Source organism: Lampetra planeri, chromosome 60 (genome assembly GCF_965212315.1).
Source record: "Lampetra planeri chromosome 60, kcLamPlan1.2.h2, whole genome shotgun sequence".
Classification (NCBI taxonomy): domain Eukaryota; kingdom Metazoa; phylum Chordata; class Hyperoartia; order Petromyzontiformes; family Petromyzontidae; genus Lampetra; species Lampetra planeri.
Window position 1 is genome coordinate 255,180 of NC_136166.1, and position 15,889 is coordinate 271,068.

The 15,889-nt window shown below is 61.6% G+C and overlaps 1 protein-coding gene across 1 annotated transcript in view; it reads left to right on the forward strand.

Annotated features, from left to right (window-relative positions):
* Positions 1 to 15,889, forward strand: part of LOC144736290 (uncharacterized) — a 62,040-nt gene that overhangs the window by 35,099 nt on the left and 11,052 nt on the right. The window contains exon 12 of the mRNA XM_078618939.1: positions 14,780 to 15,817. Within this exon, the coding sequence (XP_078475065.1) occupies positions 14,780 to 15,817 (1,038 nt within the window). The remainder of the gene's footprint in view (positions 1 to 14,779; positions 15,818 to 15,889) is intronic.

Sequence of the window (15,889 nt, forward strand, 5' to 3'; positions counted from 1 at the left end):
CTCCACCTCTGGCATCGTCCCTTGCTCTACCGTTCTGTACGACAAGGCGATTTGCAAGACCACCGTGCCATGCGTCGGTCCCAGTGCCCCGCCTCCTCCTTGCGACATCTCAGTCTGCAAAGGTTCCACGATCTACCAGCCCTGCGGCATCGTAGCGCCGTGTGACACCATCGCCGTCGGAAGCGGCAGCGCCAGCGCCGGAGCCATCCAGTACCAGCCTTGCGACATCGTCAAGTCCACATGCCCCACACTGATCGAAAAGTGCAGCGTCGTGCCAGGCGGCCAGGGCGTCATCACCACCTGCACCAGCGGAGGCAGCGTGATCACCGTACCGTCTCCATGCCAATGGAGCGACATTTGCAAGACCTCCACTTCTGGCATCGTCCCTTGCTCTACCGTCGTGTACGACAAGGCGATATGCAAGACCACCGTGCCATGCGTCGGTCCCAGTGCCCCGCCTCCTCCTTGCGACATCTCAGTCTGCAAAGGTTCCACGATCTACCAGCCCTGCGGCATCGTAGCGCCGTGTGACACCATCGCCGTCGGAAGCGGCAGCGCCAGCGCCGGAGCCATCCAGTACCAGCCTTGCGACATCGTCAAGTCCACATGCCCCACACTGATCGAAAAGTGCAGCGTCGTGCCAGGCGGCCAGGGCGTCATCACCACCTGCACCAGCGGAGGCAGCGTGATCACCGTACCGTCTCCATGCCAATGGAGCGACATTTGCAAGACCTCCACTTCTGGCATCGTCCCTTGCTCTACCGTCGTGTACGACAAGGCGATATGCAAGACCACCGTGCCATGCGTCGGTCCCAGTGCCCCGCCTCCTCCTTGCGACATCTCAGTCTGCAAAGGTTCCACGATCTACCAGCCCTGCGGCATCGTAGCGCCGTGTGACACCATCGCCGTCGGAAGCGGCAGCGCCAGCGCCGGAGCCATCCAGTACCAGCCTTGCGACATCGTCAAGTCCACATGCCCCACACTGATCGAAAAGTGCAGCGTCGTGCCAGGCGGCCAGGGCGTCATCACCACCTGCACCAGCGGAGGCAGCGTGATCACCGTACCGGCTCCATGCCAATGGAGCGACATTTGCAAGACCTCCACCTCTGGCATCGTCCCTTGCTCTACCGTTCTGTACGACAAGGCGATTTGCAAGACCACCGTGCCATGCGTGGGTCCCAGTGCCCCGCCTCCTCCTTGCGACATCTCAGTCTGCAAAGGTTCCACGATCTACCAGCCCTGCGGCATCGTAGCGCCGTGTGACACCATCGCCGTCGGAAGCGGCAGCGCCAGCGCCGGAGCCATCCAGTACCAGCCTTGCGACATCGTCAAGTCCACATGCCCCACACTGATCGAAAAGTGCAGCGTCGTGCCAGGCGGCCAGGGCGTCATCACCACCTGCACCAGCGGAGGCAGCGTGATCACCGTACCGTCTCCATGCCAATGGAGCGACATTTGCAAGACCTCCACCTCTGGCATCGTCCCTTGCTCTACCGTTCTGTACGACAAGGCGATTTGCAAGACCACCGTGCCATGCGTGGGTCCCAGTGCCCCGCCTCCTCCTTGCGACATCTCAGTCTGCAAAGGTTCCACGATCTACCAGCCCTGCGGCATCGTAGCGCCGTGTGACACCATCGCCGTCGGAAGCGGCAGCGCCAGCGCCGGAGCCATCCAGTACCAGCCTTGCGACATCGTCAAGTCCACATGCCCCACACTGATCGAAAAGTGCAGCGTCGTGCCAGGCGGCCAGGGCGTCATCACCACCTGCACCAGCGGAGGCAGCGTGATCACCGTACCGTCTCCATGCCAATGGAGCGACATTTGCAAGACCTCCACTTCTGGCATCGTCCCTTGCTCTACCGTCGTGTACGACAAGGCGATATGCAAGACCACCGTGCCATGCGTCGGTCCCAGTGCCCCGCCTCCTCCTTGCGACATCTCAGTCTGCAAAGGTTCCACGATCTACCAGCCCTGCGGCATCGTAGCGCCGTGTGACACCATCGCCGTCGGAAGCGGCAGCGCCAGCGCCGGAGCCATCCAGTACCAGCCTTGCGACATCGTCAAGTCCACATGCCCCACACTGATCGAAAAGTGCAGCGTCGTGCCAGGCGGCCAGGGCGTCATCACCACCTGCACCAGCGGAGGCAGCGTGATCACCGTACCGTCTCCATGCCAATGGAGCGACATTTGCAAGACCTCCACTTCTGGCATCGTCCCTTGCTCTACCGTCGTGTACGACAAGGCGATATGCAAGACCACCGTGCCATGCATCGGTCCCAGTGCCCCGCCTCCTCCTTGCGACATCTCAGTCTGCAAAGGTTCCACGATCTACCAGCCCTGCGGCATCGTAGCGCCGTGTGACACCATCGCCGTCGGAAGCGGCAGCGCCAGCGCCGGAGCCATCCAGTACCAGCCTTGCGACATCGTCAAGTCCACATGCCCCACACTGATCGAAAAGTGCAGCGTCGTGCCAGGCGGCCAGGGCGTCATCACCACCTGCACCAGCGGAGGCAGCGTGATCACCGTACCGGCTCCATGCCAATGGAGCGACATTTGCAAGACCTCCACCTCTGGCATCGTCCCTTGCTCTACCGTTCTGTACGACAAGGCGATTTGCAAGACCACCGTGCCATGCGTGGGTCCCAGTGCCCCGCCTCCTCCTTGCGACATCTCAGTCTGCAAAGGTTCCACGATCTACCAGCCCTGCGGCATCGTAGCGCCGTGTGACACCATCGCCGTCGGAAGCGGCAGCGCCAGCGCCGGAGCCATCCAGTACCAGCCTTGCGACATCGTCAAGTCCACATGCCCCACACTGATCGAAAAGTGCAGCGTCGTGCCAGGCGGCCAGGGCGTCATCACCACCTGCACCAGCGGAGGCAGCGTGATCACCGTACCGTCTCCATGCCAATGGAGCGACATTTGCAAGACCTCCACCTCTGGCATCGTCCCTTGCTCTACCGTTCTGTACGACAAGGCGATTTGCAAGACCACCGTGCCATGCGTGGGTCCCAGTGCCCCGCCTCCTCCTTGCGACATCTCAGTCTGCAAAGGTTCCACGATCTACCAGCCCTGCGGCATCATAGCGCCGTGTGACACCATCGCCGTCGGAAGCGGCAGCGCCAGCGCCGGAGCCATCCAGTACCAGCCTTGCGACATCGTCAAGTCCACATGCCCCACACTGATCGAAAAGTGCAGCGTCGTGCCAGGCGGCCAGGGCGTCATCACCACCTGCACCAGCGGAGGCAGCGTGATCACCGTACCGTCTCCATGCCAATGGAGCGACATTTGCAAGACCTCCACTTCTGGCATCGTCCCTTGCTCTACCGTCGTGTACGACAAGGCGATATGCAAGACCACCGTGCCATGCGTCGGTCCCAGTGCCCCGCCTCCTCCTTGCGACATCTCAGTCTGCAAAGGTTCCACGATCTACCAGCCCTGCGGCATCGTAGCGCCGTGTGACACCATCGCCGTCGGAAGCGGCAGCGCCAGCGCCGGAGCCATCCAGTACCAGCCTTGCGACATCGTCAAGTCCACATGCCCCACACTGATCGAAAAGTGCAGCGTCGTGCCAGGCGGCCAGGGCGTCATCACCACCTGCACCAGCGGAGGCAGCGTGATCACCGTACCGTCTCCATGCCAATGGAGCGACATTTGCAAGACCTCCACCTCTGGCATCGTCCCTTGCTCTACCGTTCTGTACGACAAGGCGATTTGCAAGACCACCGTGCCATGCGTGGGTCCCAGTGCCCCGCCTCCTCCTTGCGACATCTCAGTCTGCAAAGGTTCCACGATCTACCAGCCCTGCGGCATCGTAGCGCCGTGTGACACCATCGCCGTCGGAAGCGGCAGCGCCAGCGCCGGAGCCATCCAGTACCAGCCTTGCGACATCGTCAAGTCCACATGCCCCACACTGATCGAAAAGTGCAGCGTCGTGCCAGGCGGCCAGGGCGTCATCACCACCTGCACCAGCGGAGGCAGCGTGATCACCGTACCGTCTCCATGCCAATGGAGCGACATTTGCAAGACCTCCACTTCTGGCATCGTCCCTTGCTCTACCGTCGTGTACGACAAGGCGATATGCAAGACCACCGTGCCATGCGTCGGTCCCAGTGCCCCGCCTCCTCCTTGCGACATCTCAGTCTGCAAAGGTTCCACGATCTACCAGCCCTGCGGCATCGTAGCGCCGTGTGACACCATCGCCGTCGGAAGCGGCAGCGCCAGCGCCGGAGCCATCCAGTACCAGCCTTGCGACATCGTCAAGTCCACATGCCCCACACTGATCGAAAAGTGCAGCGTCGTGCCAGGCGGCCAGGGCGTCATCACCACCTGCACCAGCGGAGGCAGCGTGATCACCGTACCGTCTCCATGCCAATGGAGCGACATTTGCAAGACCTCCACTTCTGGCATCGTCCCTTGCTCTACCGTCGTGTACGACAAGGCGATATGCAAGACCACCGTGCCATGCATCGGTCCCAGTGCCCCGCCTCCTCCTTGCGACATCTCAGTCTGCAAAGGTTCCACGATCTACCAGCCCTGCGGCATCGTAGCGCCGTGTGACACCATCGCCGTCGGAAGCGGCAGCGCCAGCGCCGGAGCCATCCAGTACCAGCCTTGCGACATCGTCAAGTCCACATGCCCCACACTGATCGAAAAGTGCAGCGTCGTGCCAGGCGGCCAGGGCGTCATCACCACCTGCACCAGCGGAGGCAGCGTGATCACCGTACCGGCTCCATGCCAATGGAGCGACATTTGCAAGACCTCCACCTCTGGCATCGTCCCTTGCTCTACCGTTCTGTACGACAAGGCGATTTGCAAGACCACCGTGCCATGCGTGGGTCCCAGTGCCCCGCCTCCTCCTTGCGACATCTCAGTCTGCAAAGGTTCCACGATCTACCAGCCCTGCGGCATCGTAGCGCCGTGTGACACCATCGCCGTCGGAAGCGGCAGCGCCAGCGCCGGAGCCATCCAGTACCAGCCTTGCGACATCGTCAAGTCCACATGCCCCACACTGATCGAAAAGTGCAGCGTCGTGCCAGGCGGCCAGGGCGTCATCACCACCTGCACCAGCGGAGGCAGCGTGATCACCGTACCGTCTCCATGCCAATGGAGCGACATTTGCAAGACCTCCACCTCTGGCATCGTCCCTTGCTCTACCGTTCTGTACGACAAGGCGATTTGCAAGACCACCGTGCCATGCGTGGGTCCCAGTGCCCCGCCTCCTCCTTGCGACATCTCAGTCTGCAAAGGTTCCACGATCTACCAGCCCTGCGGCATCATAGCGCCGTGTGACACCATCGCCGTCGGAAGCGGCAGCGCCAGCGCCGGAGCCATCCAGTACCAGCCTTGCGACATCGTCAAGTCCACATGCCCCACACTGATCGAAAAGTGCAGCGTCGTGCCAGGCGGCCAGGGCGTCATCACCACCTGCACCAGCGGAGGCAGCGTGATCACCGTACCGTCTCCATGCCAATGGAGCGACATTTGCAAGACCTCCACTTCTGGCATCGTCCCTTGCTCTACCGTCGTGTACGACAAGGCGATATGCAAGACCACCGTGCCATGCGTCGGTCCCAGTGCCCCGCCTCCTCCTTGCGACATCTCAGTCTGCAAAGGTTCCACGATCTACCAGCCCTGCGGCATCGTAGCGCCGTGTGACACCATCGCCGTCGGAAGCGGCAGCGCCAGCGCCGGAGCCATCCAGTACCAGCCTTGCGACATCGTCAAGTCCACATGCCCCACACTGATCGAAAAGTGCAGCGTCGTGCCAGGCGGCCAGGGCGTCATCACCACCTGCACCAGCGGAGGCAGCGTGATCACCGTACCGTCTCCATGCCAATGGAGCGACATTTGCAAGACCTCCACTTCTGGCATCGTCCCTTGCTCTACCGTCGTGTACGACAAGGCGATATGCAAGACCACCGTGCCATGCGTCGGTCCCAGTGCCCCGCCTCCTCCTTGCGACATCTCAGTCTGCAAAGGTTCCACGATCTACCAGCCTTGCGGCATCGTAGCGCCGTGTGACACCATCGCCGTCGGAAGCGGCAGCGCCAGCGCCGGAGCCATCCAGTACCAGCCTTGCGACATCGTCAAGTCCACATGCCCCACACTGATCGAAAAGTTAAGCGTCGTGCCAGGCGGCCAGGGCGTCATCACCACCTGTACCAGCGGAGGCAGCGTGATCACTGTACCGGCTCCATGCCAATGGAGCGACATTTGCAAGACCTCCACCTCTGGCATCGTCCCTTGCTCTACCGTTCTGTACGACAAGGCGATTTGCAAGACCACCGTGCCATGCGTCGGTCCCAGTGCCCCGCCTCCTCCTTGCGACATCTCAGTCTGCAAAGGTTCCACGATCTGCCAGCCCTGCGGCATCGCAGCCCCGTGTGACACCATCGCCGTCGGAAGCGGCAGCGCCAGCGCCGGAGCCATCCAGTACCAGCCTTGCGACATCGTCAAGTCCACATGCCCCACACTGATCGAAAAGTGCAGCGTCGTGCCAGGCGGCCAGGGCGTCATCACCACCTGCACCAGCGGAGGCAGCGTGATCACCGTACCGGCTCCATGCCAATGGAGCGACATTTGCAAGACCTCCACCTCTGGCATCGTCCCTTGCTCTACCGTTCTGTACGACAAGGCGATTTGCAAGACCACCGTGCCATGCGTCGGTCCCAGTGCCCCGCCTCCTCCTTGCGACATCTCAGTCTGCAAAGGTTCCACGATCTGCCAGCCCTGCGGCATCGTAGCGCCGTGTGACACCATCGCCGTCGGAAGCGGCAGCGCCAGCGCCGGAGCCATCCAGTACCAGCCTTGCGACATCGTCAAGTCCACATGCCCCACACTGATCGAAAAGTGCAGCGTCGTGCCAGGCGGCCAGGGCGTCATCACCACCTGCACCAGCGGAGGCAGCGTGATCACCGTACCAGCTCCATGCCAATGGAGCGACATTTGCAAGACCTCCACCTCTGGCATCGTCCCTTGCTCTACCGTTCTGTACGACAAGGCGATTTGCAAGACCACCGTGCCATGCGTCGGTCCCAGTGCCCCGCCTCCTCCTTGCGACATCTCAGTCTGCAAAGGTTCCACGATCTACCAGCCCTGCGGCATCGTAGCCCCGTGTGACACCATCGCCGTCGGAAGCGGCAGCGCCAGCGCCGGAGCCATCCAGTACCAGCCTTGCGACATCGTCAAGTCCACATGCCCCACACTGATCGAAAAGTGCAGCGTCGTGCCAGGCGGCCAGGGCGTCATCACCACCTGCACCAGCGGAGGCAGCGTGATCACCGTACCGGCTCCATGCCAATGGAGCGACATTTGCAAGACCTCCACCTCTGGCATCGTCCCTTGCTCTACCGTTCTGTACGACAAGGCGATTTGCAAGACCACCGTGCCATGCGTCGGTCCCAGTGCCCCGCCTCCTCCTTGCGACATCTCAGTCTGCAAAGGTTCCACGATCTGCCAGCCCTGCGGCATCGTAGCGCCGTGTGACACCATCGCCGTCGGAAGCGGCAGCGCCAGCGCCGGAGCCATCCAGTACCAGCCTTGCGACATCGTCAAGTCCACATGCCCCACACTGATAGAAAAGTGCAGCGTCGTGCCAGGCGGCCAGGGCGTCATCACCACCTGCACCAGCGGAGGCAGCGTGATCACCGTACCGGCTTCATGCCAATGGAGCGACATTTGCAAGACCTCCACCTCTGGCATCGTCCCTTGCTCTACCGTTTTGTACGACAAGGCGATTTGCAAGACCACCGTGCCATGCGTGGGTCCCAGTGCCCCGCCTCCTCCTTGCGACATCTCAGTCTGCAAAGGTTCCACGATCTGCCAGCCCTGCGGCATCGTAGCCCCGTGTGACACCATCGCCGTCGGAAGCGGCAGCGCCAGCGCCGGAGCCATCCAGTACCAGCCTTGCGACATCGTCAAGTCCACATGCCCCACACTGATCGAAAAGTGCAGCGTCGTGCCAGGCGGCCAGGGCGTCATCACCACCTGCACCAGCGGAGGCAGCGTGATCACCGTACCGGCTCCATGCCAATGGAGCGACATTTGCAAGACCTCCACCTCTGGCATCGTCCCTTGCTCTACCGTTCTGTACGACAAGGCGATTTGCAAGACCACCGTGCCATGCGTCGGTCCCAGTGCCCCGCCTCCTCCTTGCGACATCTCAGTCTGCAAAGGTTCCACGATCTGCCAGCCCTGCAGCATCGTAGCGCCGTGTGACACCATCGCCGTCGGAAGCGGCAGCGCCAGCGCCGGAGCCATCCAGTACCAGCCTTGCGACATCGTCAAGTCCACATGCCCCACACTGATCGAAAAGTGCAGCGTCGTGCCAGGCGGCCAGGGCGTCATCACCACCTGCACCAGCGGAGGCAGCGTGATCACCGTACCGGCTCCATGCCAATGGAGCGACATTTGCAAGACCTCCACCTCTGGCATCGTCCCTTGCTCTACCGTTCTGTACGACAAGGCGATTTGCAAGACCACCGTGCCATGCGTGGGTCCCAGTGCCCCGCCTCCTCCTTGCGACATCTCAGTCTGCAAAGGTTCCACGATCTACCAGCCCTGCGGCATCGTAGCCCCGTGTGACACCATCGCCGTCGGAAGCGGCAGCGCCAGCGCAGGAGCCATCCAGTACCAGCCTTGCGACATCGTCAAGTCCACATGCCCCACATTGATCGAAAAGTTAAGCGTCGTGCCAGGCGGCCAGGGCGTCATCACCACCTGTACCAGCGGAGGCAGCGTGATCACTGTACCGGCTCCATGCCAATGGAGCGACATTTGCAAGACCTCCACCTCTGGCATCGTCCCTTGCTCTACCGTTCTGTACGACGAGGCGATTTGCAAGACCACCGTGCCATGCGTGGGTCCCAGTGCCCCGCCTCCTCCTTGCGACATCTCAGTCTGCAAAGGTTCCACGATCTGCCAGCCCTGCGGCATCGCAGCCCCGTGTGACACCATCGCCGTCGGAAGCGGCAGCGCCAGCGCCGGAGCCATCCAGTACCAGCCTTGCGACATCGTCAAGTCCACATGCCCCACACTGATCGAAAAGTGCAGCGTCGTGCCAGGCGGCCAGGGCGTCATCACCACCTGCACCAGCGGAGGCAGCGTGATCACCGTACCGGCTCCATGCCAATGGAGCGACATTTGCAAGACCTCCACCTCTGGCATCGTCCCTTGCTCTACCGTTCTGTACGACAAGGCGATTTGCAAGACCACCGTGCCATGCGTCGGTCCCAGTGCCCCGCCTCCTCCTTGCGACATCTCAGTCTGCAAAGGTTCCACGATCTGCCAGCCCTGCGGCATCGTAGCGCCGTGTGACACCATCGCCGTCGGAAGCGGCAGCGCCAGCGCCGGAGCCATCCAGTACCAGCCTTGCGACATCGTCAAGTCCACATGCCCCACACTGATCGAAAAGTGCAGCGTCGTGCCAGGCGGCCAGGGCGTCATCACCACCTGCACCAGCGGAGGCAGCGTGATCACCGTACCAGCTCCATGCCAATGGAGCGACATTTGCAAGACCTCCACCTCTGGCATCGTCCCTTGCTCTACCGTTCTGTACGACAAGGCGATTTGCAAGACCACCGTGCCATGCGTCGGTCCCAGTGCCCCGCCTCCTCCTTGCGACATCTCAGTCTGCAAAGGTTCCACGATCTACCAGCCCTGCGGCATCGTAGCCCCGTGTGACACCATCGCCGTCGGAAGCGGCAGCGCCAGCGCCGGAGCCATCCAGTACCAGCCTTGCGACATCGTCAAGTCCACATGCCCCACACTGATCGAAAAGTGCAGCGTCGTGCCAGGCGGCCAGGGCGTCATCACCACCTGCACCAGCGGAGGCAGCGTGATCACCGTACCGGCTCCATGCCAATGGAGCGACATTTGCAAGACCTCCACCTCTGGCATCGTCCCTTGCTCTACCGTTCTGTACGACAAGGCGATTTGCAAGACCACCGTGCCATGCGTCGGTCCCAGTGCCCCGCCTCCTCCTTGCGACATCTCAGTCTGCAAAGGTTCCACGATCTGCCAGCCCTGCGGCATCGTAGCCCCGTGTGACACCATCGCCGTCGGAAGCGGCAGCGCCAGCGCCGGAGCCATCCAGTACCAGCCTTGCGACATCGTCAAGTCCACATGCCCCACACTGATAGAAAAGTGCAGCGTCGTGCCAGGCGGCCAGGGCGTCATCACCACCTGCACCAGCGGAGGCAGCGTGATCACCGTACCGGCTTCATGCCAATGGAGCGACATTTGCAAGACCTCCACCTCTGGCATCGTCCCTTGCTCTACCGTTTTGTACGACAAGGCGATTTGCAAGACCACCGTGCCATGCGTGGGTCCCAGTGCCCCGCCTCCTCCTTGCGACATCTCAGTCTGCAAAGGTTCCACGATCTGCCAGCCCTGCGGCATCGTAGCCCCGTGTGACACCATCGCCGTCGGAAGCGGCAGCGCCAGCGCCGGAGCCATCCAGTACCAGCCTTGCGACATCGTCAAGTCCACATGCCCCACACTGATCGAAAAGTGCAGCGTCGTGCCAGGCGGCCAGGGCGTCATCACCACCTGCACCAGCGGAGGCAGCGTGATCACCGTACCGGCTCCATGCCAATGGAGCGACATTTGCAAGACCTCCACCTCTGGCATCGTCCCTTGCTCTACCGTTCTGTACGACAAGGCGATTTGCAAGACCACCGTGCCATGCGTCGGTCCCAGTGCCCCGCCTCCTCCTTGCGACATCTCAGTCTGCAAAGGTTCCACGATCTGCCAGCCCTGCGGCATCGTAGCCCCGTGTGACACCATCGCCGTCGGAAGCGGCAGCGCCAGCGCCGGAGCCATCCAGTACCAGCCTTGCGACATCGTCAAGTCCACATGCCCCACACTGATCGAAAAGTGCAGCGTCGTGCCAGGCGGCCAGGGCGTCATCACCACCTGCACCAGCGGAGGCAGCGTGATCACCGTACCGTCTCCATGCCAATGGAGCGACATTTGCAAGACCTCCACCTCTGGCATCGTCCCTTGCTCTACCGTTTTGTACGACAAGGCGATTTGCAAGACCACCGTGCCATGCGTGGGTCCCAGTGCCCCGCCTCCTCCTTGCGACATCTCAGTCTGCAAAGGTTCCACGATCTACCAGCCCTGCGGCATCGTAGCGCCGTGTGACACCATCGCCGTCGGAAGCGGCAGCGCCAGCGCCGGAGCCATCCAGTACCAGCCTTGCGACATCGTCAAGTCTACATGCCCCACACTGATCGAAAAGTGCAGCGTCGTGCCAGGCGGCCAGGGCGTCATCACCACCTGCACCAGCGGAGGCAGCGTGATCACCGTACCGTCTCCATGCCAATGGAGCGACATTTGCAAGACCTCCACCTCTGGCATCGTCCCTTGCTCTACCGTTCTGTACGACAAGGCGATTTGCAAGACCACCGTGCCATGCGTGGGTCCCAGTGCGCCGCCTCCTCCTTGCGACATCTCAGTCTGCAAAGGTTCCACGATCTGCCAGCCCTGCGGCATCGTAGCCCCGTGTGACACCATCGCCGTCGGAAGCGGCAGCGCCAGCGCCGGAGCCATCCAGTACCAGCCTTGCGACATCGTCAAGTCCACATGCCCCACACTGATCGAAAAGTGCAGCGTCGTGCCAGGCGGCCAGGGCGTCATCACCACCTGCACCAGCGGAGGCAGCGTGATCACCGTACCGGCTCCATGCCAATGGAGCGACATTTGCAAGACCTCCACCTCTGGCATCGTCCCTTGCTCTACCGTTCTGTACGACAAGGCGATTTGCAAGACCACCGTGCCATGCGTGGGTCCCAGTGCGCCGCCTCCTCCTTGCGACATCTCAGTCTGCAAAGGTTCCACGATCTGCCAGCCCTTCGGCATCGTAGCCCCGTGTGACACCATCGCCGTCGGAAGCGGCAGCGCCAGCGCCGGAGCCATCCAGTACCAGCCTTGCGACATCGTCAAGTCCACATGCCCCACACTGATCGAAAAGTGCAGCGTCGTGCCAGGCGGCCAGGGCGTCATCACCACCTGCACCAGCGGAGGCAGCGTGATCACCGTACCGTCTCCATGCCAATGGAGCGACATTTGCAAGACCTCCACCTCTGGCATCGTCCCTTGCTCTACCGTTCTGTACGACAAGGCGATTTGCAAGACCACCGTGCCATGCGTCGGTCCCAGTGCCCCGCCTCCTCCTTGCGACATCTCAGTCTGCAAAGGTTCCACGATCTACCAGCCCTGCGGCATCGTAGCCCCGTGTGACACCATCGCCGTCGGAAGCGGCAGCGCCAGCGCCGGAGCCATCCAGTACCAGCCTTGCGACATCGTCAAGTCCACATGCCCCACACTGATCGAAAAGTGCAGCGTCGTGCCAGGCGGCCAGGGCGTCATCACCACCTGCACCAGCGGAGGCAGCGTGATCACCGTACCGTCTCCATGCCAATGGAGCGACATTTGCAAGACCTCCACCTCTGGCATCGTCCCTTGCTCTACCGTTCTGTACGACAAGGCGATTTGCAAGACCACCGTGCCATGCGTCGGTCCCAGTGCCCCGCCTCCTCCTTGCGACATCTCAGTCTGCAAAGGTTCCACGATCTACCAGCCCTGCGGCATCGTAGCCCCGTGTGACACCATCGCCGTCGGAAGCGGCAGCGCCAGCGCCGGAGCCATCCAGTACCAGCCTTGCGACATCGTCAAGTCCACATGCCCCACACTGATCGAAAAGTGCAGCGTCGTGCCAGGCGGCCAGGGCGTCATCACCACCTGCACCAGCGGAGGCAGCGTGATCACCGTACCGGCTCCATGCCAATGGAGTGACATTTGCAAGACCTCCACCTCTGGCATCGTACCTTGCTCTACTGTTGTGTACGACAAGGCGATATGCAAGACCACCGTGCCATGCGTGGGTCCCAGTGCGCCGCCTCCTCCTTGCGACATCTCAGTCTGCAAAGGTTCCACGATCTGCCAGCCCTGCGGCATCGTAGCCCCGTGTGACACCATCGCCGTCGGAAGCGGCAGCGCCAGCGCTGGAGCCATCCAGTACCAGCCTTGCGACATCGTCAAGTCCACATGCCCCACACTGATCGAAAAGTGCAGCGTCGTGCCAGGCGGCCAGGGCGTCATCACCACCTGCACCAGCGGAGGCAGCGTGATCACCGTACCGTCTCCATGCCAATGGAGCGACATTTGCAAGACCTCCACCTCTGGCATCGTACCTTGCTCTACCGTTGTGTACGACAAGGCGATATGCAAGACCACCGTGCCATGCGTCGGTCCCAGTGCCCCACCTCCTCCTTGCGACATCTCAGTCTGCAAAGGTTCCACGATCTGCCAGCCCTGCGGCATCGTAGCCCCGTGTGACACCATCGCCGTCGGAAGCGGCAGCGCCAGCGCTGGAGCCATCCAGTACCAGCCTTGCGACATCGTCAAGTCCACATGCCCCACACTGATCGAAAAGTGCAGCGTCGTGCCAGGCGGCCAGGGCGTCATCACCACCTGCACCAGCGGAGGCAGCGTGATCACCGTACCGGCTCCATGCCAATGGAGCGACATTTGCAAGACCTCCACCTCTGGCATCGTACCTTGCTCTACTGTTGTGTACGACAAGGCGATATGCAAGACCACCGTGCCATGCGTCGGTCCCAGTGCCCCGCCTCCTCCTTGCGACATCTCAGTCTGCAAAGGTTCCACGATCTACCAGCCCTGCGGCATCGTAGCCCCGTGTGACACCATCGCCGTCGGAAGCGGCAGCGCCAGCGCCGGAGCCATCCAGTACCAGCCTTGCGACATCGTCAAGTCCACATGCCCCACAGTGATCGAAAAGTGCAGCGTCGTGCCAGGCGGCCAGGGCGTCATCACCACCTGCACCAGCGGAGGCAGCGTGATCACTGTACCGTCTCCATGCCAATGGAGCGACATTTGCAAGACCTCCACCTCTGGCATCGTCCCTTGCTCTACCGTTCTGTACGACAAGGCAATATGCAAGACCACCGTGCCATGCGTGGGTCCCAGTGCGCCGCCTCCTCCTTGCGACATCTCAGTCTGCAAAGGTTCCACGATCTGCCAGCCCTGCGGCATCGTAGCCCCGTGTGACACCATCGCCGTCGGAAGCGGCAGCGCCAGCGCCGGAGCCATCCAGTACCAGCCTTGCGACATCGTCAAGTCCACATGCCCCACACTGATCGAAAAGTGCAGCGTCGTGCCAGGCGGCCAGGGCGTCATCACCACCTGCACCAGCGGAGGCAGCGTGATCACCGTACCGGCTCCATGCCAATGGAGCGACATTTGCAAGACCTCCACCTCTGGCATCGTCCCTTGCTCTACCGTTCTGTACGACAAGGCGATTTGCAAGACCACCGTGCCATGCGTCGGTCCCAGTGCCCCGCCTCCTCCTTGCGACATCTCAGTCTGCAAAGGTTCCACGATCTGCCAGCCCTGCGGCATCGTAGCCCCGTGTGACACCATCGCCGTCGGAAGCGGCAGCGCCAGCGCCGGAGCCATCCAGTACCAGCCTTGCGACATCGTCAAGTCCACATGCCCCACACTGATCGAAAAGTGCAGCGTCGTGCCAGGCGGCCAGGGCGTCATCACCACCTGCACCAGCGGAGGCAGCGTGATCACCGTACCGGCTCCATGCCAATGGAGCGACATTTGCAAGACCTCCACCTCTGGCATCGTCCCTTGCTCTACCGTTCTGTACGACAAGGCGATTTGCAAGACCACCGTGCCATGCGTCGGTCCCAGTGCCCCGCCTCCTCCTTGCGACATCTCAGTCTGCAAAGGTTCCACGATCTGCCAGCCCTGCGGCATCGTAGCCCCGTGTGACACCATCGCCGTCGGAAGCGGCAGCGCCAGCGCCGGAGCCATCCAGTACCAGCCTTGCGACATCGTCAAGTCCACATGCCCCACACTGATCGAAAAGTGCAGCGTCGTGCCAGGCGGCCAGGGCGTCATCACCACCTGCACCAGCGGAGGCAGCGTGATCACTGTACCGTCTCCATGCCAATGGAGCGACATTTGCAAGACCTCCACCTCTGGCATCGTCCCTTGCTCTACCGTTCTGTACGACAAGGCGATTTGCAAGACCACCGTGCCATGCGTCGGTCCCAGTGCCCCGCCTCCTCCTTGCGACATCTCAGTCTGCAAAGGTTCCACGATCTACCAGCCCTGCGGCATCGTAGCCCCGTGTGACACCATCGCCGTCGGAAGCGGCAGCGCCAGCGCCGGAGCCATCCAGTACCAGCCTTGCGACATCGTCAAGTCCACATGCCCCACACTGATCGAAAAGTGCAGCGTCGTGCCAGGCGGCCAGGGCGTCATCACCACCTGCACCAGCGGAGGCAGCGTGATCACCGTACCGGCTCCATGCCAATGGAGCGACATTTGCAAGACCTCCACCTCTGGCATCGTCCCTTGCTCTACCGTCGTGTACGACAAGGCGATATGCAAGACCACCGTGCCATGCGTGGGTCCCAGTGCGCCGCCTCCTCCTTGCGACATCTCAGTCTGCAAAGGTTCCACGATCTGCCAGTCCTGCGGCATCGTAGCCCCGTGTGACACCATCGGCCCTATTTATTTGACAACAACGACGAAATCCCCAGCTGTGCTCACAGTGTGCACTGCGGGAGTTTGTTCATCTTGGTCACAGACATCTTCTGTCGTGAAGAAGATTTCTACAATTTACACAACTTACAATGAATCCTGCCCTGTTGCCTGTCCTGGAATTACCGATTTAAGTGGATGTCCTGCATCCTGTCCAGCTGGCCAAATCTGCGACGGCACAACATGTGTCTACCCTGCGGATTGCCCCTGCATTGTCAACGGAAAATTCAAATCGGTAACTGCAACAAACATCTTTTACATTACATTATGTATTTTGATGGAATTCATCATTGTCTTTGCTAATCAT